This window comes from Pelodiscus sinensis, chromosome 10 (assembly GCF_049634645.1).
Source record: "Pelodiscus sinensis isolate JC-2024 chromosome 10, ASM4963464v1, whole genome shotgun sequence".
NCBI classification, from domain to species: domain Eukaryota; kingdom Metazoa; phylum Chordata; order Testudines; family Trionychidae; genus Pelodiscus; species Pelodiscus sinensis.
The window spans coordinates 7,358,023-7,381,473 of NC_134720.1; the positions used below are offsets into that span (position 1 = coordinate 7,358,023).

The window sequence follows — 23,451 nt, forward strand, 5'->3', positions numbered from 1 at the left end:
TATCTATGTACTTTTTGAGTCTGTATTTTCATAAAGAAGTTACGCATTATGATTCTTTCAGTTTAATATTGTATAAACAAAAGTCAGATGTTTCGTGGCAGTAAAATCATAATACATAGTTGTAGCCATGAAGCATTAAGGAATTGGAAGCATACAAAGTTGCAAATCCACCAGTCCAGGTCCATTTGTCCAGAAGACTGAAGCAGAAGACTAAGTTTGATGTAGTGCATAAGCAAGTCTGTTTCTCATTTCTGAATGGATGTATCTAGTGTTTGAGAAGATTTCTTCTGTGCTTGTGAACATTGATGTGTTTTCCCAGTTTCTCTCTGAGCCAGGCTTAAGCTGATATTTACCATCACCTGTCCTAGTTTTTCCTGGGAAATTGATCAATATAAAGACAGAGTTCATGTGTGTACTAAGACTTAAGATTATTGCAATATCTTAAAGCAGTTAATCAGTTGCTTTACATATATTTGCAAAGCTGAACAGCTGAAGAAAGTCTTCTTTGAAATACTTTACCATCAGTTTCATTGGCTAGTATATATTGTCTATCTTAATTGATAATTTCTTTCCATTCAGGGTATAGGATTTTAGCCATGATTTAATTCAGCAAGCAGCAAACATTTAAATAGTTGTGTGTTTTTTCATTTGTACTTTAGGTAGTTTGCTAAAAAAGATTTATTTTTGTTAGTATAACTACAAAAGCATTTGAAATCAAATGTAGTGTTTACACCACTAAATTTGGTACTTTTTGCTAACCAGAAGCATACAATATAGCAATATACACTTGTTTAAGCAATTATAGCTAAATGTCAGCTTATTCAGGGTCTAGTTTTGTCATTTTATTCTGTTAGAAAATGGTGAATTGATGGATTAAATCTTAAATTCAACAAAACCTGTCACACTACAATGAGATGTAAATTGTCATTAACTTACAAAATCAGCATTTTAAAAATTTTAAATAAAATTACCTTAAATGTTCTGAATAAACTTTTTAGGTAAAATATGTTTAAAAGTTATTTGAAAAAAAGAAATACTAACTCTAGTTAGAGCAGTGATTTTTTTTTTTTTTTTCCTGATCACCAAGGGCTAGATTTTTAAAGGTAGTTAAGTACTCAAGATGCAGATAGATGCATAGTGCGATTTTTCAGAAGTCTCTGAGCAAAAGGTTGGATGCTGAACTCCCCTTCAAATCAGGGGGAGTTACTTAAGCATGTTAGGAACCTATCAGCTTCCCTGTGATACTGATCCCTTTGTGAAGCACTTTGGGATCTATGGCTGAAAAAGGTCACAAAGGTTAGTATCTGCACCTTTAGTTCCCTAAATACTCTGGAAAAATCTGGCCTGTGTTCTTCAAGAGTTGGTAGATCACATCCCCTTCCACTTGCCTTTGTTCATAAATTAGAAGAATAAACAAATATTGGTATTCTTTCAGCTGTTTCTTAGTTGTGAGCAAACTAGTCCAAAAGCATTTTCTCTTCTCCTGCAAGCTAAACTGAAGCCAATAGTAACTGAGGCAAAACCTTTAAGAGAAAATAGATACGTTTGGAAAGTGTAGTTTAAAAAGCTGCACCTTATAAATCCATTAAAACTTGATGGACTCGCTAATGTAGCGAATTCTAAGTGATTTTTTAGTAGATATTTAATTAGTACAGGAAGACTTCACCATTCTTGGGGGATGATACATTCTTGGGATCACCGCAAAATCCACAAATATTGGGAGTGCAGAGATGTTCCTGATAAAATAACCACATTTTCTGTATAAAACAATGTAATGATGTAATAGTTTAATGTTTACATATAATAATGCAATAAATATATGCAATATCTAAAATTTCCCGGTATAGCATCATTGCATCTTCAATTTCCTCTGTAAGTTTCAGGCTCTGGTACTAGAGTACACTGAAAAACTGTGGTCATGCTGCGTCGTGTGCTTGGGCTGGTACAATGCACTGCGAATATGTGAAACTGCGAATAGCGAGGGCTTCCTGTAACCTAGATTGCCAATTTCATAATTATCATTAAAGACGACACTAACCTTAGAACTCTTACTAATATTTTTCTTTAATGTTTGAATGGATATTTAGTGCCAAGTTGTTTACTGGTTTTATTTAGTTTTGTGTTATATGAATATGGATTTTTTTTCATAGTTCTGTTAATCATTCAGGGAATTAAACAGGATAAATTGAATTGATCATAAGAATGGCTGATCTGGGTCAGACCAAAGATACATCTAGCCCAGTAGCCTGTCTGCCAACAGTGGGCAGCACCAGGTGCCCCGGAGGGGTGGACCGAAGACAATGATCAAGCAATTTGTCTTGTGCCATCCATCTCCAGCCTCTGACAAACAGAGGCCAGGGACACCATTCCTACCCCCTGCCTAATAGCCTTTTATGGACCTAACCTCCATGAATTTATCTAGCTTCTCTTTAAACTCTGTTCTAGTTCTAGCCTTCACAGCCTCCTCTGGCAAGGAGTTCCACAGGTTGATTATGTGCTGTATGAAGAACTTTCGCTTATTAGTTTTAAACCTGCTACCCATTAATTTCATTTGGTGTCCTCTAGTCCTTCTATTATGGGAACTAATGAATAACTTTTTTTTATTCACCCTCTCCACACCACTCATGATTTTATATACCTCTGTCATATCCCCCTTCAGTCTCCTCTTTTCCAAACTGAAAAGTCCCAGTCGCTTTAGCCTCTCCTCATATGGGACCTGTTCCAAACCCCTAATCATTTTAGTTGCCCTTTTCTGAACCCTTTCCAAAGCCAAAATATTTTTTGTGAGGTGAGGAGACCACATCTGATAAATGGCATAAAAAGTCACATGCAAATCTAATGCCATCAAATGGCATAGTGATATGGATTAAATTAAATTACTAGATCTAGTTTAGCTCAGGTTTAAAGAGCACAAAACATGCTCTGATAAGTAAAGGATGGAGACTGGGAAGTACTTACTGTCAGATAAGACACTTTTAGTCTGTGTGACTAAAACATCCCCTGCTCACTTTTTGATAAGGCTACTGATTCTCTGCTCAGAACTGCTGAATTTAGCAGAATGTTCTGATGCTGAGCTGATCTCTATTTTTAGAAAGCACACTTTAGCTAATGGCGCTTGATGCCTACGTAAATACCCAGCATAGGGCAAAACTTTTTCTGGGGACTAAACTTTAAGAAGGGTATTTAAGGAGGATCATAGTAACAAACAAGTACAGGCAGTCCCCGGGTTATGTACAAGATAGGGACTGTAGGTTTGTTCTTAAGTTGAATTTGTATGTAAGTCGGAACTGGTACATATTGTAGGGGACGCCTGGGTTTCTTAAGTTGAATCTGTATGTAAGTCAGAACTGGCGTCCAGATTCAGCCGCGGTTGAAACTGATCAGTTTCAGCAGCGGCTGACGCCAGTTCCGACTTACATACAGATTCAACTTAAGAACAAACCTACAGTCCCTATCTTGTACGTAACCCGGGGACTGCCTGTAATTATGAACATTACTAAATCAGATTTATTTACATTAAAAGCCCTGTATTTTAATTTACCAGTTTCAGATAGCTGTTTAAATTCTGACAGAAGAGACTGTGGGAGTAGTCATAACCCCCCTCTCCTCACCCTCGTAAAAGTGACATCTGAAATCCGTGCATGTTTCAGCAATGTTGCTGTCTACCACCTGGCACTCTGCATTTGGAGAAACAAAATGGGAAATCACTCAGGTCTAAAACAGATTAACTGAAGTATAGTAATGCATATATATGCCACCAAGCATTTGGTTTTTCAGTAACACTTGAAGTCAGTGAAATAACTTAGATTTGTAGTTCGGAGCCAATTATTGTCACCAGATAACAACTTTTAAATAAAATCAGTTTTGTTAAAAAAATCAGGTTCAAAAAAGTTCTGAAATTTGAAATTGACAACCTATATAAACAACTAAAGCTATGATTTAATACACTATTAAGGAAATGAAACCACGGAAGTCATTGGCTAAGCACCTAGAACCAAAATTGTTGAAGTTACAAACCAGCTTTTCCAGCAGTACCTTTGACTGCAGAGGCAGAAAAAACTTTTTCTTTCCAATTTATTGAATGGAACAAATTGAATGACTGGTTCTAAGTTAAGAAGCCAGGTAGGAGTTGAAAAAGCAATAATGTTTTTAATGTATAGATTTGAGAGGGAAAAAACCTGAGTGGAAGAGAGCTGCTAAAATTTTGAAGCACATGCGTGACCAGAAACAACCACTTCACTGTCAGTGTTCCTTCTTAATATTTTCCAGCCCTGAGTGGAATGAATTTTCTTGTGTGCACCAATGTGGAGGAGATGTGTGACACATCACCTTCATATTGATGAACTTAACAAAATTCATGTGGCCAGAGTGAGGCCACGGAGTTCTCAGTGTGGGGTAGGAATGATAGATAGTGTGTAATTGAATAGTCATTTAACCGCATTAAATCTTAGCGGTTACATGACTATTCTATAGTCTCCGGGCGCGGGGCAGGCAGGCAGGCAGGCAGTGTGCTCTGACCTCACTCCTGGGGAGCCCTCTTTGTCTGAGGCAGCAGTGTAGGGTGGCAGGCAGGAGCCAGTTTAAAAACAGGCTTCCTGCGCAGACTAGCTCCCATCTGCTGCCCTGCACTGCTGCCTCTGATAGAGGTAGCAGCCTGGGATGGCAGCAGCCCCTATCCATGAAAGGTCCACGCTCCCCACAGACAGAGGCTGGCAGCCTCCACAGGGGGCAGCTCCACAATCTGCTTTTAAGCTGGCTCCGCCCAGCACTGGCTCCTGCCTCCTCCCTGCCCTGTTGCTTCTGTAGGAGGCACCAAGGAAGGGGCAAGCGGGTCTGTGGAGCTGGCACATGTGGGGAGCCTGCTTGAAAGCCAGCTCCCCACATGTATCAGCTCCTGCCTATCCCCTCACCCTCCACACTGCTGCCTCTCTATCAGAGGCAGCAGCATGGGGGATGGGAGGCAGAGGCTCCCACTCCTCCCTCTCCCCTGTTGCCTCTAATACAGAGGCAGCAAGGGACAGAGGGAGTGCATGTATTTGACAAGATAAGCCTGGTCGTATCGGTTAATCATGTAGTCATCTACATGTTGACATCCCTAGTGTGGGAGTGGCTTAGGGCTGGATCAAAGGGCTTCAGCTGTGGGTGCAGGATCTAGCTTGGGAATGAGGGGCTCAGGGCTTGCACAGAGGGTTGCAGTCCAAGGCTTCTGGCTGGGGATGCAGGCTCTGGGGTAGGGTGAGGACCTGGGAGTTGCGGGTGAAGGAAAGAGTATAGGCTCTGTACCAGGGGTTGGGGCAAACGAGGAGGGTAGAGGCTCTGGACTGAGGGTCTCAGCATGTGGCAGGGGGTTGGGACATGGGTGGCTCTGTGCTGGGCTTGGCAGGGATTGGATTGGCTCCTATCAGCTGCAGGAGCTTCATGGCTTGGAGAGAGCTCTCTCTCTGCTGCAGCCCTGAGTCCCTGTGCAGCGTTTAATAGCTTGGCTGCGGCGCTTAGGGGGAGCTTAGCTAACTCCTGCTAATATTTCCTTAGTTAAATCATGTTTAAAAACAAAAGTTTTTAATCAATATTTTCTTATGTAGCCAGCACACTTAAGTGGTTTTATTTAACAAAAATCTTAAAATGCTGTTTTTGTGCTTTTCGTTGAATTGGAATTTCCATCCAAATAGAGCTTGACACGCATCACAAATAAAAAGTGATTTGGTGAAGAAATGCATAATTGACCTTTTCTAATGTAATAAACATAAAAATTAAGAATTCATAAATATAATTAAGCAATAATTGCTTTAAGTGTGTAGATACACTGTATCTTCCTGCTCAACAAAAAGAAGCACCAAGTTTAGCATAAAGGCTGTGTTTAGTTGTAAGATCACTAGATTAGTATTTACTGCTTGTTGGTTTCAATTACCAGTTTTAATACTGATTTTAAATCACTCTACCCTCATTTTTATCTTTCACTATGTGCTATTATCACCTTAGAATTTGGGGCCTGTCTTTCTTGATGCTAGTTTAGTCATAGTAATGAGTGTCCAACGTAGCATGTTGCCACTGTGCCAGAGTGAATCACAGATTGTTACAGTAGGTTCAAACTCTCTTAACCAGGACTCTGTGGTCCAGCAACATCTGTGGAGAGCTCTAGTGCCTGGGAGCCCAACGCACGGCAGTGAGGCTTCCTGGCAAGGCAGTGGGAGCCCCACATGCAGTAGTGGGGCTGCCCAGCAGGGCAGCAGGAGATCAGTGCAGCAGCAGGAATAGGGGTGCAGAGGTGACGGGGCTGCTGGGCACTGCAGCGGGAGCCTGGAGTGCACGTAGGCTGTGGGGCTGCCCGGTTGGGCAATGAGGGCCAGTGAGGGGGAGGCTGGTGGTGGGGCTGGAGCTGGAGGGAGTGACAATGTGGCCAGAAATGAACTACCCATGTCTGGCAAAATCCATCATCTGCTGGTTAGGTCCCGAGGGTGCTGGACCAGGGAGGTCCAACCTGTAGTGAGTGTTATTGTGGATGGTTGAAATGGCAGTATAGGCAGTCCCCGAGTTACACGGATCCGACTTATGTCGGATCCGTAGTTACGAACGGGGATTTCTCGCCCCGGAGAACTAGAGCAGCGGGACGCCTGGTCCCGTCGCCCGCCTTCTCCGGGGTGAGAAAAGCTGCTCCCCGTCTCCCTGGTCTGCTGGCTCCGCCAGCAGACCAGGGAGACAGGAGCAAAGCGGCGGAGCACCGGGGGCCGGACCCGCGGCCGCTTCCAGCTGATCTGGAAGCGGCGCGGGTCCAGCCGGGTGCTCCGCTGCTCTGCGCAGCGTCTCCCTGGTCTGCAGACCAGGCAGACGCTGAACAGAGCAGCGGAGCACCGGGGGCCGGACCCGCGCCGCTTTCAGCTGATCTGGAAGCGGCGCGGGTCCGGCCCCGGGTGCTCCGCCACTCTGTTCAGCGTCTCCCTGGTCTGCAGACCAGGGAGACGCTGCGCAGAGCCTCGGAGGACCCGGGCCGGACCGCGGCGCTGATCTGGAAGCGCCACGTTTCGGCCCGGGTCCTCCGCAGCTTTGCTCCACGTCTCCCTGGTCTGCTGGGGGGGGACGCAGCTAGTGCCCCCCCAGCAGACCAGGGAGACGTGGAGCAAAGCCGGGGGCCTGTGGTAGAGCAGGTGGGGCGCTGCCGGTTGGTCCTGCAGCACCGCTTCTTGGCGCTACTGGACCAACCCGGCAGCACCCCAGCTGCTCTGCCCCAGGCGTCCTGCTTCAGCTGCTGATCAGTTTCAGCAGTGGCTGAATCAGGATGCCTGGGGCAGAGCAGCTGGGGTGCTGCTGGGTTGGTCCAGTAGCTCCGAGGAGCAGCCGCGCTACTGGACCAAGCCAGCAGCACCCGAGCTGCTCTGCCCCAGGCGTCCCAAAGTCAGCTGCTGCTGAAACTGACCAGCGGCTGACTACAGGAAGCCCAAGGCAGAGTTGCTCTGCCCTGGGCTTCCTGGAATCAGCTGCTGATCAGTTTCAGCAGCAGCTGACTTGGGGACGCCTGGTGTTCTTACCTTGAATCTGTATGTAAGTGGAACTGGTGTCCAGATTCAGCGGCTGTTGAAACTGATCAGTTTCATCAGCGGCTGATGCCAGTTCTGACTTACATACAGATTCAACTTAAGAACAAACCTACAGTCCCTATCTTGTACGTAACCCGGGGACTGCCTGTATAGCAGACATCTAAAAGCAGACAAATTGAAGTTAAATAAAAACAAGATCGTTTAGATGGTAAAGTTGGCTTTTAGTGTCCAGTTTGGGAAACTGTGATCCAGGAAATAAGTCACTTGCTCCCATTTAGATGACTTCTCTTTACACAGTGAGTTTACTATCTGAGTTCAGTAGGCTGTGAATGCCTTTCAGGGTTTTGTATTCTTTTTGATTATTTAATACCAAAGATAACAATCTGACTGCAATTACTAGTGATCTGGCTAACTTATGCTTTTTTGAAAGTTGTTCTGGTGCCTGAGAAATGGGAACTGTGGCTTAATAGACTTTTTAGCTTTCCTTCTCAACTAGTAGACATTCATCTAGAAAAATTGCTTCAAATTACAGTTTGGTGTTCTTTGGTGAAAAATTGTAATGCACAGCATATTCTCTGGGAACAAGGCATATAGCCACATTGTGTTGCTTATCTAGAAAATAACCTGGAATTGTTTTCTTTTGTCATAGCTGGTTTCCCAATGGGCTATGCAGCGGCTGCACCTGCCTATTCCCCCAGTATGTACCCTGGAGCAAATCCTACCTTCCAAACAGGTATGCAGAAAATGGTTTTCGCTTAGAAATACTCAGAACTCTATTAGAAGCTTTTGAAATTGGGAGGTGAGGAGCAATGCATAAAGATTTTTTTATTTTTTACTTTGAAAACATCATATAAAATGGTGCTCTTGCAAACTAGAGTGACCCTAGTTTTTGCATCTATTAATGTTTATGCAGTGTCCATACACAGTCATCCTGTTTTAGAGAAGAGAAAACCTTAACTTGTTTATGGGAAGTTTTGGGTTATTCAGTTGGCAGTCACAAATACTAGGTAGTTCATATCCTTACACAAATTTTTGGTTACATTTGTCACTAGTCCCTTCTGACCTGGCCCTTTAGTTCCTTGTCTCTCAGTATGTCTCTTCCCTTCTTCTTTCCCAAAGGTGTCTGGAATGTCTGCTTTATCACCTTGGATCTTTCATCTCTTAAATTGTATACCCCTTCCTAGCTCAGGACCGTGCCTGTCATGCACCTGCATACAGTGATTGTCCGACAGTTCTAGCAGCAGTGTGCAACAGCTATGATTCCAAGCAGTTTTACTAGTATGTTGCTACCAGGTCATGGGGACAGAGCAGTGTTCAGGAATAAAACACACCTTACACTACTCAGCTAAGGGATGAGAGATTTGGGAGTACGGGGAAGAAAGAAGAAATGCACAGGGGGCCAACACACACATGTGAAAATCTCTGAAAGAATCCCTCCATATGATGAGCTTGATGTTAATATTGGAATGAAGGAGAAACTGTCAGTGTCATCTCTAGTCATAAGAGAAGGGTACATTCAGACAGGGGACTCTAGTCTCTCTTTCAAAAGGAATACTACATACAGATAAGAAATTGCTTACTATCCTTCATAAAATATTAGCGCTTGCATAAATCTTGGCTAGCAATGAAAGGAGTGATACAGGAGAAACAGTAGCCTGTTTAGCTATTTGCTTATTGCAATTTACTACATTTTTCTAGATAAAGGGTATGTGTCAGTTGATGTGCAAAACATGCCATAGATGTCTTGGAGCTGAGCAAGAGGGCAGGGAAGAGAAGTGAGGAGCAGAAGTGTAAAGTTAATTGGGAGAATGGAAGGAGAAGAATTTGTATCAAGAGCCTGGTTCCCAAATGGGTCCTTTCCCTTAGCGCTGTAGTGCCCGCTGGTGTTGGAGCCTGCCATCACAGGGATCTTCATCTCCAGTACCCTCTGTGGATCATCGCTTGAGCTATGCAATGGCCCATCTGGTTACAGCTTCCATAACCTCACCCTCCAGCTAAGTCACCTCTTTCAAGTTGATTTCCCTTCTGAATTAACAAAAGTCCAACGAAAGAATTTGCATCAACAGTGATTCTTCTATCTTAGACTACATTGAAGTTTCCTGCTCTTCACTCCTCTTTCTGGGGGCTCCAGAGTTCCTTCTTTGCTCTTTTAGCTGAGTACTACTCCTCCCCCCCCCCCGGAGGCCCTTCTTCCTAGCAAGTTTCTTCACTGCCTTTCATCCCCATGGGACTCCCTGCGTTTACAGGCCCTATTTCAGTGTCTCCCAGATGAACCTAATTGCTCCCCATGGTTCTCTCCAGTCTGCCCTTTACCAGGTACTTCCTAAACGGGGGAAACGCCTCCCTCACTGAGTTTACTTCCCTCTTTATGTATTTCACCCTGAGGGCCTCCCCCCCGGGTAAGTAGTTAACTGGTTAAACATAAACATGTAACTAACTAAACTGGTTAACTAATTAAATGGGATTTTACATCCGTAGTACAGACAGCAGGCATCTGTAGTCTAGTTTCTCTCAATTAAGGCCCAGTGTCAGCAGTTAGTGCTAATTCTCACTATTCTCCTGCATACTTTGTCAGGCGTTAGCTCCATTTTCCTAAGGCCTGAGTGCACTAAACAGAAGATCACTGCTGCTGCAATGGAGCTTTGGAGTTCGATTTAGCAAGTCTAGTTAAGACTTGCTAAATTTGAACTCAGAGGGTACCCTGGCTGGCATGCGGTACTATTTTTGCAAGGAGTAAAGGAAGCCAATGGGAACATTTGCTCCCATTGGCCTCCTGCTGTTGGAATGCCGCCAAGCTTGGCTTAAGGTAAGCAGACTCCAGCTACGTATTCTGCATAGCTGGAGTTGTGTTCCTTAAGCCGAGCTTCTGGGTTTAGTGTAGACCTGGCCTGAGTCTCCCTATCTTCATAGGAGAAGTGAACTCTTTCACTGAATAGGCCCAAAGAATCCTAGATCTGTGTGTTTTCAGGAGTACAGGGACTGAGCCAAGAGCGTGTGCTTCAGTCCCTGCATGTTTGGATAATAATGTATGTAACTCCTAATGTGGACCTCACAAGACGTGCAAAAGCATTCTGGTAGCATAAAGCCTTTTAGCAATCTGTTTTTAAAAATTCATAAGAGATTAACAACAACTTGTGTCTACACACATTTTGTAAAGATCTTTTGTACTGAATACCAATTAGGGATGTTAAATATCGGTTAATTGAATAGTCGAGTAACCTCATGAATTCTTATCGGTTAGTTGACCATTCTGTAGTTCCTGGGGGCGGCAGCCAGAGTGCTCCAGCCCCACTACTAGGGAGCCCCCTGCCACTCCGTACTGCTGCTTCTGTATCAAAGGCAGCAGTGTGGGGTGGCAGGCAGGAGCTGGTCCATGAAGTGAGCCAGTTTAAAAACCAGCTCCCCTTGCGGACTGGCTTCCTGTTGCCCTGTGCTGCTGCCTCTGATAAAGAGGCAGCAACGCAGGGTGACAGCAGCCCCTGTTGTGGGAGTGGGGTCTTAGCTCCCAGACCTGGTGCAAGCTGGAGCTGAGCCGGGTTGCCTGCCCATCTAGCTACTTAATACACTTTAAATGTAGAGCCACAGTGGGGGTAGGTCCTGGACCCAGTGTGAGCCAGAACTGCCAGGCTGCTGGCCAACCTGCTAAAAAATGTAGTGGCAAAAGTGGGGGGCTGGGGGAGGCGGAGATGCGTGCAGTCTATAACCTTAACCTAGAAGATTTTGCTTATCTGTTAATCGACTACACTGTTATATTCCTAATACCAATGAGATGTAGGTACATGAGGCTTTTAAGCTGACTCCACACAGGCACCGCTGCCTTCTCTTCCCCCCTGCTGCCTCTGATACAGCAAGGGGGATGAATGTGTGTAGGGGACAGGATTAACCACCAAGCCTAGGCTTATCAGTTAATTGTGTAGTCACCTACATGCTGTGTTTCTAATTGTATTTGTCTTTATGTACCTAATACCTTTAAGAATTTCTACCTAGGAACTGATGATAAATAGTGTTCTAAGTAAGATAACTGTGAACCATGAGGGTTAAAAGTAATAACTGCAGTTGTGTTAATCTGAAACATTGGTGTACAGCTCTGTTCATTTTGTGGCATTTTAAATCAGACTTACTTTTGCTGCAGGTTACACACCAGGCACACCATATAAAGTATCCTGTTCACCCACCAGTGGTGCAGTGCCACCGTATTCCTCCTCACCCAATCCCTATCAGACTGCTGTGTATCCGGTTCGAAGCGCCTATCCACAGCAGAACCCATATGCACAGGTAAAAAGGAAAGCTCTGCTGTTTTGTGCCAGGTCAACAGTCTGTTGCTGTTAAACTCGAAATGTTCCATTGCTTCATAAAATAAAGATGGCCACTTATTTCTACTCGTTTTGAGGGTTTGTTACCAAAATGATTCATGTACATAAAAATGAACTTTCCTGTACATGTGTAAATTTACATGCTTCCCCCTGTAATTCTTCCATTTGGCTCTGTGCTGATTAGAACTCAGCTGGAGTATTGTGTTTGCAGTTCTGGGCACTACATTTCAGGAAAGATGTGCTCAAATTGGACAGAGTTCAAAGAAGAGCAAGAAAAATGATAAGTTTAGAAAAAAAATACTTCTAAGGGAAGATTGGGGGCAAAAAAGGGCTTAGTATGGAGATGAGAAGACAGAGAGGACATATGTTTTCAAGTACAGAACTGAACTAAATTACCTCTCAGGATCCTTACAGTCTTGTATTTCTGTACTTAAGTCAGAAGTTTTAAAAAACAGGTGCCAAAATCAGGCTTTGAAGTCCAGATATGAATATTTGAATACATGGCTTTATTTTACAAAAATGTTGAGGGACTTGCTAAACTTCATGTGGGCTTCTGTTTAGCATATTTGGAAACTTTAATTTCTGTTATTGAAATAGGTCACTAATTTTCAAAAGCGTTTAAGTTACATTTTCTGAATTAGAAACCTGAAGAACAAAGGTTGGAAACTTGAAAGTCAGTGAGAATTAAGAGGCTAAGTGCCTAAATCACTAGTACAAATAGCACATTTGCTTCCAAATCTCTTAAGGTAAGATTTCAAAAATGCGTGTGTCTGGTTTTGGAAGCCAACTTTTGAGCATGCCATTTCTCAGGTTCTTACCCTTTGCTTTTGAAGGGCTCCTATGAGAGGATTTGTGGCAGGATCACACTGATGTTCTGCTGGTCAATTTCACTCCACTTCTGCTGTGCCCTGGTGAAAGCAGGAACAGAGGCATGGTTATTTACTGCTGTGGAGTAGACACAGAGATCTCTCATCCTACTTTTTCCTGACCTTCCAGAGGGTGGTGGATCCATGTAGAGTGCTTCCCCTATGGCCCAGCGTGCAGCAGCATAATAAAACTGACAACAATAGCATCAGTTTCACTCTTGTGAATCACTAGACAAGTATATAGCATACAGTAATGTAAGTGTGATCCTGTGGAGAGGTTTTAAGTGTAGAAGTAAGGAGGAAAGAGCTGGGGCCGGGCTAAATGTCTATGAAATGTGAGCTGAGCTTAGAAGCAGGGATGTAAAAGGGTAAATAGTTAACAAGTTACCCAGTAAGCATAGACTTACTGGCATGCTTACCAGGTAACCAATTAACCAGAGGGCCTGGTCAGCGGAAACAGCCCCTGCAGCCGTGGTGCAACAAGACCGGGGCCAGAACAGCCCTATGGGCGGTGGTTAACCAGTTAAGATGTTGCTTAACTAGTTAACTATTTTAGGAGGTTTTTACAGTCCTACCTGGGAGTTAAGGTGCAGCATGTTGTAATTTTTAAGTTGCTTGTGGGGTGTTGGGAGTACTCAAGTGGTCTACTTAAGTTCTGTTGGAAGAAAGGATCTTCATGTTGCACTCTAGTAACCTTGTAGGGATTCTGATTCTGAGAGACTCAGCCAGATAGCTCATTACCTTGAGGGAGAGCAACTTAGAGTCCCCAAATCATGAGAAAGGAGGGGGCAAAAACACCAAGTCCACACACAGAGGAAGATAAAAAGAACAGCTTCACTTTAGAGCAGAGTTGTATGAGGGGGAGGGTTTGGCTGCCCAACTAGTAGTTAAGTAGCTGAAGATCGTCCTTTTGCAACGCTGACTTTTAGTTTCTGTCTTTGAGCATTTAAGTGTTGTGTCCAGTCCCTGCCATACTCATACTCCTATCTCTGGAATACACATTGCTTCCTTAAACATCTCCAAGGTTGAAATGTTGCTTTCAGTACGTGTGATAGTGCAAATAAACTTAGTGGGTTTACTGACTTTTCTTTTCCAACAGCAAGGCACTTACTACACACAGCCTTTATATGCAGCACCACCCCACGTAATCCATCACACCACAGTTGTGCAGCCTAATGGCATGCCAGCAACTATGTATCCTGCTCCAATTCCACCACCAAGAGGAAATGGTGTGACTATGGGAATGGTGGCTGGGACCACTATGGCAATGTCAGCAGGTAGATGGATTTATATTGCTTACACTTTTTAATGTTAAGACCTTAGCAGAAATGTACTGCAGTTAACAGGCTTGCCCCAGCCACTAGTTTGTTTCATGCGGGATGTTTGTGTGCTGGTACATGAATTTTAAGCCATTCTAACTACAAAGTCCTAGTACTCTGGATTAGGCCACGTGAGCAGCATAGAAACATTGAAACCAAGGCAATCTGACGTGGCATTTTAATTACAGTGCTGCCCAAGAGATCAAGAGGGGCTTTTGTTCCTCCAGTCACTTGGGTTTTGGAATTAAAGGCTACAGTTCTCTTTCCCAGGCTGAGAGCTAAGCAAACTCTCCATTCTAGTTCATCAGAGAATTATTGCTCAGAACTGCCAAAGAATCCCAACCTGCACTTTCAGAGGGAACCAGCTTTAAGGCCTGGACATTAATGCAAGTACAGTTGTGGTCAGCTCAGCTGACTGTCCATTAGTAGTGCCAGTTCTAATATGTTTCTATCCAAACAAGGTAGTTTTATAACTAAGACCAAGGCTATAACGTAGTTCTCTGATGCAGTTACAGAATTTGCCACCCTGTCCACATTCGCCCTAAACTTGAGCTTGAGTGATTTTGTCAGTTTGAAGAAGTGGTGTCAGTGCAATGCTCAAACAAGTCATTTCTAGTACGGAATTAATATATATTTGGGGTGCTTCTCCCCAGAATCTTTGAGCGATGCTGATATTTAAGCACCAACTAGTGTACAAAATCTATTCCCTCCTCTGTTGCACCACTGCTGTTCTTCGGCAGCTTAAAACGTTTTCAGATTGGCTAACCAAGGTGAACGTGTTACATGGTAGTCTATTGAACTGCTGATTTCCATGCTCTAACAGGTAGCCCACAACCCTGGTGGGAATATTTTTTTCAGGCCCACACACTGTGTGCTCTTCATTACCTTTGTATTTTGCCCCGCCCCCGCCCCCAAATGCAGGGTAAACAGCATCAACTAAACATTATTAATTCACACACAGAGTGCTATGGAAGGAAACTGATTGGATTCTGGGATCTCAGTCTGTAGCCTACTGCAGTCCCTCAGTCTGTTGCACAGACAGGAACTAAACTACATGTATTCTAACCAGTTTTCTTTTGCATTGGGTGTTCCTGCAGCACCCAGAGGCTATGCATGTGTAATGTGTGCTTATGCTATGCTCCTAAGTAGTAGTTCACCACTTGAAAAGCATCCAAGCATACATTGGACAGAACATTAAAGTGCCCTTATTGCATAAACATTGGAAGGAACGTAGATGGAATTGAAAATGCTTAAGAGACCCATTCACAGAAGTTGTGTATTAGTATATGTCAAAAGATGAACAAATGTAGATGAATATGGCTTTGATTTTCAAAATGACTGTTTCATAGTGTTGAAAGGTATATTTGATGTATTTAATATAAACATGGTTTTTTCTCTTCTAGGTACTTTGTTGACGACTCATTCCCCAACTCCAGTAGCCCCTCATCCAGTCACTATGCCCACATATCGGGCTCCAGGAACACCAACCTATAGCTATGTGCCCCCACAATGGTGATCATTCTGGCAGTGTAAGTTACCAGTTGAAACAGTAGCCTGCATATATGTGGCCCCATGACTACAGATCCTTTCATAGAGATTTCACAGGAGTTAATCCATTTGGGGGAATTTAAAATATGCCAATTCAGTGAATAGGGATGAATATGGAGTATTTTGCCTAACTATCAGTTCTTGGTTTTGATTAAGTTTGTGGGAGGAAGGATGGTTTTTAAACACAATGTGTCTGTCTTCTAATGAGACTTGCTTTTTCTCTCTGCTCACCTCATTGTTGCCTGCATATAGAATCTAAAAAGATCTGTATCTCAGAGTGCAGCATTGTAATCTCTTAAGTGAAATATTAGGTTCACTTAATCCAAGGCCCTCGGGGTCTACATGAAACTGAGGCTAGTTTGCTCAATGATTTGGGTTTTATGGCAGTTCCTGAATCCAGCAACACTCTGATTCATGAGTGGAAAAGAAGTGTAAACCATGGACTGGGAGCTAATTCTGCTGCGACTCCCCCGCTTATCAACTAGTCAATGGAAAAGCCATCAACTAGTTGATTATACTAAATTTAACATCTGTAATGTAGGCCAGCCCATGTTGTCACCAGTATAATCTCTGCTCTCTTTGCAGTGAAATGATTGTCAAACTTTACAACATTGCAACCTTCTCTGAAGGCAGTATCATTTGTATGCAACACAATATTTGCACAGGTCTAGTTGTAAACACCTTACTGCTAAAACTGGTATTTGTAATGAAGAAATCATTAATTTTCTAAACATCATTTCTTTGGTTGCTCAGTGTTTTGTTTGGGGCTAAGAAGCATTAAAGGGTTTATTCAAATGAGATGTGAAAGAAAAGTATGCCAAGAAAAATACCACACTGGAGCATTGTAAGGTATTACAGTTGCCTGCATTTGAAGCATTTAGCCATTTTTATTTGGATTTTGGCAAATCCAAATGTTCTTAGTTCTCTTTTGCTTGTGAAGTCTGTGGGATGTCAGTGAAGGGTTTGCTTCCTAAAACCTCGTTCTTTTTTGTAATTAAACAATCTGTGCCAGCACTTGTGTTACAAACAGCATTGGGGGCAGAATATGGGGTGTGACATGAGCAAGGCAAACTCTTCACATCCAAAGCTCCTTAAAACAAATCCTCACTGTCTGTTGAGTGTGTGAAGAAAACAAAGGGCCTTTTGCTCAGGATTGGTACAGTGAAGTAAAAGTACTTGTGTACTACAGATTCCTTAGCATGAAAATTCAAAAGCTAACAGCAAAAGTTTTTAAAATCAAATACTTTGTCAGGGACCTTTTAAAAAGTCTAGTCAGTGGAGGATATTCGCCCTAGTTGGCAACTTAAAGGGCCATGAGTGGATGGTGGTTATAGCATAACTGCTATAAAGGAGCATTAAGTTATAGTTTGCGCCTTTTAAAAAAAGTATGTTTTAAATCCGTGGTGTCCAACACACTAGCCACTAGTATTTGGCTCATTGAGTGCGGCTTGTTCGCTATAGCAGTAGCTGCAATAGTAGCTACTGCTTCAGAACTGGTTGGACAGCTCGGTTTTAAATGCATTCCAGTGTAGAGCTTGCAGCATTAAACGAGATTCTGGGATGTTACATGGTTCAGATAAAACACAATTATGTGGATCTATCTTGCTTCTTTCTTTGAATGTAGGTTTGAAGATGGGAGATATGCAATCAAGTTATTGAGGTTTAAAAGTTGGTGCTGAAGCCCTCATGCCTCCAACCAGGACTTTCTTTCTTCTGAATGCTTTCAACACTTTGCTAAACACTACTAATTCCAAGTCACTGAAGATTTTTCCAGTGCTGCATATCTTACATCTTGGAACTCCAGCAGTTAGTCTTAAAGCAAATCCTGTTTTGTGGACTGTCTTGCAATTTTTTAGCTAATTATAATGATAAAAAGGGAGTATAAACTTATTCTGATCCATATCTAGTTGAATGCATGTTTTAAAAAAAAAAAAGCAACAAAAAAAAAAAGCAAAGCTTGCTCATGAAGTGACTGGTGCAAAAACCATATGCAAAATCCAAAGGAACCGAAAAGTATTTTACAACTTGTATCACTAATGCACTGTTGTAACATATGCAGGGTCTTAAAAGGTAGAATCGTGAATGCAAATTTCTTTGTTGAATACCATAATATACATTAGATAACAGCTTCAACTTTTTTGGAGTCGCCAGTTAAAAGGGGAAAAATTTATGTAAGTGATGTATTCCAATTAAATTCAGCTAGTATAAATTGGAATGGCTGAAAAATAAGTCTGAAGAGCTGTAGAAATCCTGCACAGAATTAGTTTTCCACATTTACCTTTTCATTTCTAGTATATGGATGCAGTGTTATGCGAACATTCTTAAGGATCAGAATGGAAAGATTAAGGAAGTATTGTGTGACCAGTTAATGAAAAATGTGAATAAAGCAGCTTTCCCTGCTGCCCACATTCTCAAGGCAAATCTGTGTCATTAGAAGATATGCAGATATCGCATGAATTATGGCTCTTGAAAAGAATACATTAATTAAGAAATCTTATGAGGGAGGATGTGTCAAAATGAGACTGATACCATGGTCATGGAATCAAATTTTCTGTGGCTTCAGTCCAGGAAATCCATTCTTTTTTCCCCCTAAAGAATGTTCTAATCACCTGGAAATGTATGTGCAGTTGATGCAGCTTGCTTTTCTAACACTTAAGAAATGCTTGGGTTTTCCACAACCAACTGGAGCAGTTTAATTACATGTTATCCTGAAGAAAGTTTTTGTGCTTGTTAAGTGTTTTAAAGGGGAACAAACCATTTTAACACAATTTCCTTTTAGCTCACATTATATGCAATGTGGTTTATGGGTGCAGTATAATAGGGCTGTCAGAATGTAGATTTCAGAAAGATTTTCCTGGGGGAGAGGGGGTGGAAAAAAGCAATTGATCATAGTGGCAGTCATTCCTTGGTTACAAAATTGTTGATGTAATTGTTGAGTTTTCCTTTTGTACCTCCTAAGTTGCACTTGGAAAGCATGTAAATTAAGACAGATTGTAGATTAGTGTTTCATTGCAATGAGTCATTTCTGGTATTCTTGCTTGCGACTTCAATTTTTAAAAAATTACCTCAAAGCAAATGCTGTGGGGATAAAGGGCTAGCCTTAGAACCCATTTGTATACCAAAATCATTATGGGAAAGATTTTAAATTTTTAAATTTGAATATTGCACAAAAAATCAAGGTTTTCTGAAACCTGCCTGATTTATGATTCCAGTAAGATGCAATTTTTTCCAGATACATTCTGCCTGCAATAAATTATGCGGTAAATGGTTATAAAATATTGTTCCCTTTTAAGAGTTTACACAGATGTTAGGCTGTAGTGTTGTAGTCTGATTTCCATCCAGAAGTATTTCCTTTAAAGTTGTGTATCTACTTGGGTTTTGTTTTGGGGTGGTCTGCTCCTTCTACAGGTTCGGCAGCTACTTCATGGTAGCATCAGTCCTGATTTAAAGCTGCCGTTCTCATACTCTATCCTGGGGGGTGGGGTGGAGGCGGATGTACCTGAATTCCCATTAGAGGCTTGCCTTCCTAATAATCTTATTTTTTACAATAAGCACTCGGCATATTTTTTTACTTCCATGTTTTGTTTTTATAAAATTTAGGATTATTTTGCCTGGATCACTGTAAACAGACTGCCCCTTCTTTCTAATGTCTTTAACATAACTATGGTGTTGACTATAAGTACTTTAAAATTTACTCATGAGCACTTACTACAGCTTCAAGATTTCCATATAGTTATATATGTAGCAGAAAATTACCCCAAACAAACCATTTGAACCTGTACTGCTTTGTTCAAGTCTAACAATTCCATTTGTGTAGTGGGTTTGCAGCATTGACTGGTCAGGTGCTCCAGAGACTGTAGTGAACCTTAATACAGTTTAGCTAGTTTAGAGCGAGAGTTCATTGTCTTTGTATGTTTTTAATAAAAATAGTTGTGAGGTGTGAAACAGTGCTGGCTTGGGGAGAAGCTATAGAGATCAAGTTGTAAGCTTTGCTGTCTCCCATCTTGTTCCCCAGCGATAACAGCTTTGGAGACCTAGGGGAGAACTTTCATGAGTACTGCATTAGAGAAATAGTTATGGAAAGAATATAACATTCTATATATTTGTGCTGACTTCAGATTCCTAAACGTTTCCTTGGAATCATTGTCTCCTGATAATACTATTCTGTAACATTGAGGGGGTCTCGCTTGAGCACTTTTTTCTAAGTTGCATTATAGGATTCATACACAAAGGGGAAATTGTACCTTTTTCTTGTTAAAGGTATTGCACCTTCCAGATGTGACTGATGTAAACAAACAGGAGGTTTAAGCTGTTCTCCAGTAGTTTGCTTAAGGGACTAACCAAAAGCACAGTGGTGGGGGAGAGGTGGTGTGTGTGTATATAAACTATATTAATGGTATTTTGTTGCAAATAGTGGAAAGCATGGATATGAAACTGGGATAAAAATCATACATTACACAGTGTGGGTGGCTTATGAAACATTTTCTCCTGCTTTTCATTTTACATTCCCTATTTAGAATCCTGTGTATAGCTTTACACACGCAGGCAGACACAGGACGTGACTTCTTTGGAGCTCTCAAGAAAACGAAAGGGCAATAGTGCAGTAGACACCAGTTCAAATCAAGCTTCTCTGAAACATTTATGGCAGCTTTATATAATAGATTAAAAAGAATACTACTTTAAACCTGTAACTGAAGACAACTATTACAGCAATAATGTTAAGAGGAAGTTTAACATAAATTTTGGCTCTAACGTCAAGTGTTGCATTTAAACAAAATATTGTTGACGCTTTCCTGTGTTGGTAAACATCTGATTGTCTCTTAAATGTAGCTATGAAATCGAGTCATATTCTTGAAAATGGCTAGATAAGTGGCATCAGAAGCTGGAAGCCCTAGTGAGTGGTGTGGAAGAACTGCTTCTTTATTAAATCTTATTTTAACCAACCATTTCTTGTGGAAGTTTTGGAACACTTAACAGAATTGCTGTTCATAAAAGCTTTTGGAGAGTACTATGCAAGTTAAGGGCTTAGTTGCAGTGATAGATGACAAAAATTCATAATTTGGGATTCACTTTAGTTGAAGTTCTTCTTCCTACCATCTTACCCACTCAAAAGGCCCTAAAGTACCACCATGTCTTTGTGTTTTCTGACTTATAGTTCATGGTACAGACACACATACCAGGGGACTCTACACTGATTAGCCTTTACAGAGCAATCTGGCTTCATGTCTGCAGAGACACACCCAAGTCAAAAACACTTGTGGAATTTTGAATAGCTCCCCCAGGGCTTGGCCACAGTATTGGATACTATTAGTTTGGGCCATAAACATGTTAATGTTGCCAGAATGGTGAAGTTCAGCAATCTTTTGACATAATTAATTGCAGGTTTAAAAACCATCAGAGAATAGAAGATATCTTTGTATGTGAAGCCCTCATTTTTACAGGTGCAGACATAGTGTAGTGATACTCCAGTTACACTTGTTGGAGAGGACCAGGGCCCTGATTGTCCATTTGTATAACTTGAAACAGACGTGTCAAGCAGCTTTGGTCCATGTCTGTACGTAATACAGATCGGCTTCTGGTAGTGTAGGCGTGGGACTGCCAGGCACGGCTCTGCCCCCAGAACGCCTGCTGTAGCTATTCTGGGGGCAGAGTGTTGCTGCCCGCCCTCCTTGTGCTCCTGGCCGGGGAGGCTGGAGCCATGTGGCTTCCTCCCTCCCCAGTGCTGGGGCTGCACCTCATGGCCTCCTGCATCCCCTGGTGCTCCAGGGGCTGGGGAAGCTGGGGTGCACATACATGGCCTTCTGCCTCCTCCCTTTCCCATGGGGATGGAGCTACAGCAGAGGGGGCGGAGCTGAAGGTGGGGCTGGGGGCCTGCCTCCTTCAGCCCCAGCTGCACCAGCCTCCCATGGTAATACATATATTTTATGGTCCCACATCTCCAGCAGGTATCACCATCGGATAATTTAGTATTAATGAAGGTTCAGAACAACCCATTAATCTCCAGTTTAAAATGCATTCTGTTAATGGAAATCCTGTTAGAAAACATTAGGAAGAGTTGAACTTGTCCCTGTGTTTCTGATTAAGGAAGCAGTAAGCAGATAAGTTCTACCCGCTGTAAGCCATCTGCAGAGACAGTTGGACCTAAGGGGGGGATGTTAATAAGGAGAAGGTCAGAGACGTGCAAGGGAGGTAGGATCACTTTTCACGCACAATGGTTGGGCCTGTTCAGATTTCTTTTCTAAGTTAATGAGGACTTTTCAGCAGGCACTGTGAGCGTGTAGGAAAGAGGTAAAAATTGATGAGGCCAGGAGTGTTGAGGAGAGGGAGGGGGCTGGCATGGAGAGGAACAAGGCTTAGTCCTGGAGAGAGAGAAAAACATCTTCCTTTGTCACTTGGAATTATTGGACTACTACTGTGCTGAGGGTCCATTTGTAATATCAATATTCTCAACAGTTTATAGCCTGATGCTCCCACATCAAAAAGTGACTATGACTTTTACAGACTGTTGTGACTTTGGGGTACTTAGCAGGCAAACTGGGAAAGCTTCTTTACCTGGCTGCTGTACAGACTTGTTTCAAGTCGAATGGATTTGTAAGTGAGGTTTTTAATTAGTGCTATTATTGGCTGCCCTCATGTCTACGATTTGTTTGGGAAGGGGGAGTGCATGCAACCGAAGTACAAGAGGCCCCAGTAATAGTTCTCCATGTTTGTTACAATATAGGCACAGGTTTCCTTTTTTTATGACTTTTTTTTTAAAACTGTCTTACAAGCAGTCATATTGGTACTTTTTTTAAGTTTAGGTAAATGTTGTCTTCCAGAATAAGTTTTAAAGCATCACTCACTTCTGCATTGAACTAGTGTATCAACACACCAAGGAGTGGAGATTCCATTCTGAGCCAGTTGAATTATGTGTAAATTCATACTTTTTTATTTTTATGCAATCCAACAAGTAGATGAGCTCAAATTTAAATTCTTAAAAGCACGTTTATTGTAACGAGAATTGTTATGTATTAATACTTCAGTTTTCAATAAAGATTGACTTGTGTTGCTTAGTGTGGTCTCTTGCCATCTTTTTGGGTGGCATGGGAGAGTGGTGGTGATTCCCTCCCCCTTCCTCCCCCCAAATCTCATAGAATTAAATACTTCTCGAAGGATTGGCTCCCTTTACTGGTAGTGGCCACGGCAGGGAAATTCAATTTTTGGCCTGAGATTTAAATAAGATACAGAGAACAACCTTCACCAGTCTAGAAACATCTGTGCAGCTTGGCTCGCAGTCAGTATTCCTTCCTAAACATTGCTAGGCCACCAGAAATAGGGGAAGAGCTACGTGTTTAATTTTCCAGTAGGTGGTAAAAATGTGTGTAGGCCTCCCTTCCGTGGGCTCCTCGCAGCTGGGTGTGAGCCCACAGTGTGAGGTGGCAATAACTGCCTTTGCTTGGGAGAGCTGTCAGCCATGATGGATTCACTAGCTCTGGTGTCCAACACGCCAGCCACTAGCCATGTGTGGCTAGTTAACTCCAGCGCCGCTGCTTCAGAACTGGTTGGACACCACAACACTAGAAGGAAGGCCCATTGTTTACAGTTTATTTGAATGTTTCTGAAAACTCGGTACAATGTTTTTAAATGGGTGAAATGCTTGGCCTGATCTCACCTCCCTCCTCTCCTAGGGACTAGATGAGGAAATGTTGCCCCTCTCAGTTCAGCCCTGTCAACAGAACCTGCTGTGGAGGCAGCTCCCCTGTGTCCGGGAGCCAGTGGCGATGCTAGGCAGACAGGAGCAGGGAGGGGTTTACCTCTAAGTGCTTTATCATGGGTAGTTAGCAATACTTCCCAGCAGAGTGGACCCTGCAGCACTAATTCTTCAAGCACCCAC

General features: G+C 42.5%; 1 protein-coding gene across 2 annotated transcripts in view; it reads left to right on the forward strand.

The window, feature by feature from the left end:
* Nucleotides 1-22,630, forward strand: part of FAM168B (family with sequence similarity 168 member B) — a 34,590-nt gene extending 11,960 nt beyond the window's left edge. For both annotated transcript variants that reach the window (XM_006125209.4, XM_075937460.1), the window contains exons 3-7: nucleotides 8,182-8,265; nucleotides 11,665-11,807; nucleotides 13,811-13,988; nucleotides 15,434-15,559; nucleotides 17,203-22,630. In XM_006125209.4, coding sequence (XP_006125271.1) covers nucleotides 8,182-8,265; nucleotides 11,665-11,807; nucleotides 13,811-13,988; nucleotides 15,434-15,546 — 518 coding nt within the window. In that variant the 3' untranslated portion in view covers nucleotides 15,547-15,559; nucleotides 17,203-22,630. The remainder of the gene's footprint in view (nucleotides 1-8,181; nucleotides 8,266-11,664; nucleotides 11,808-13,810; nucleotides 13,989-15,433; nucleotides 15,560-17,202) is intronic.
* The last annotated feature ends 821 nt before the right edge of the window (nucleotides 22,631-23,451 follow it).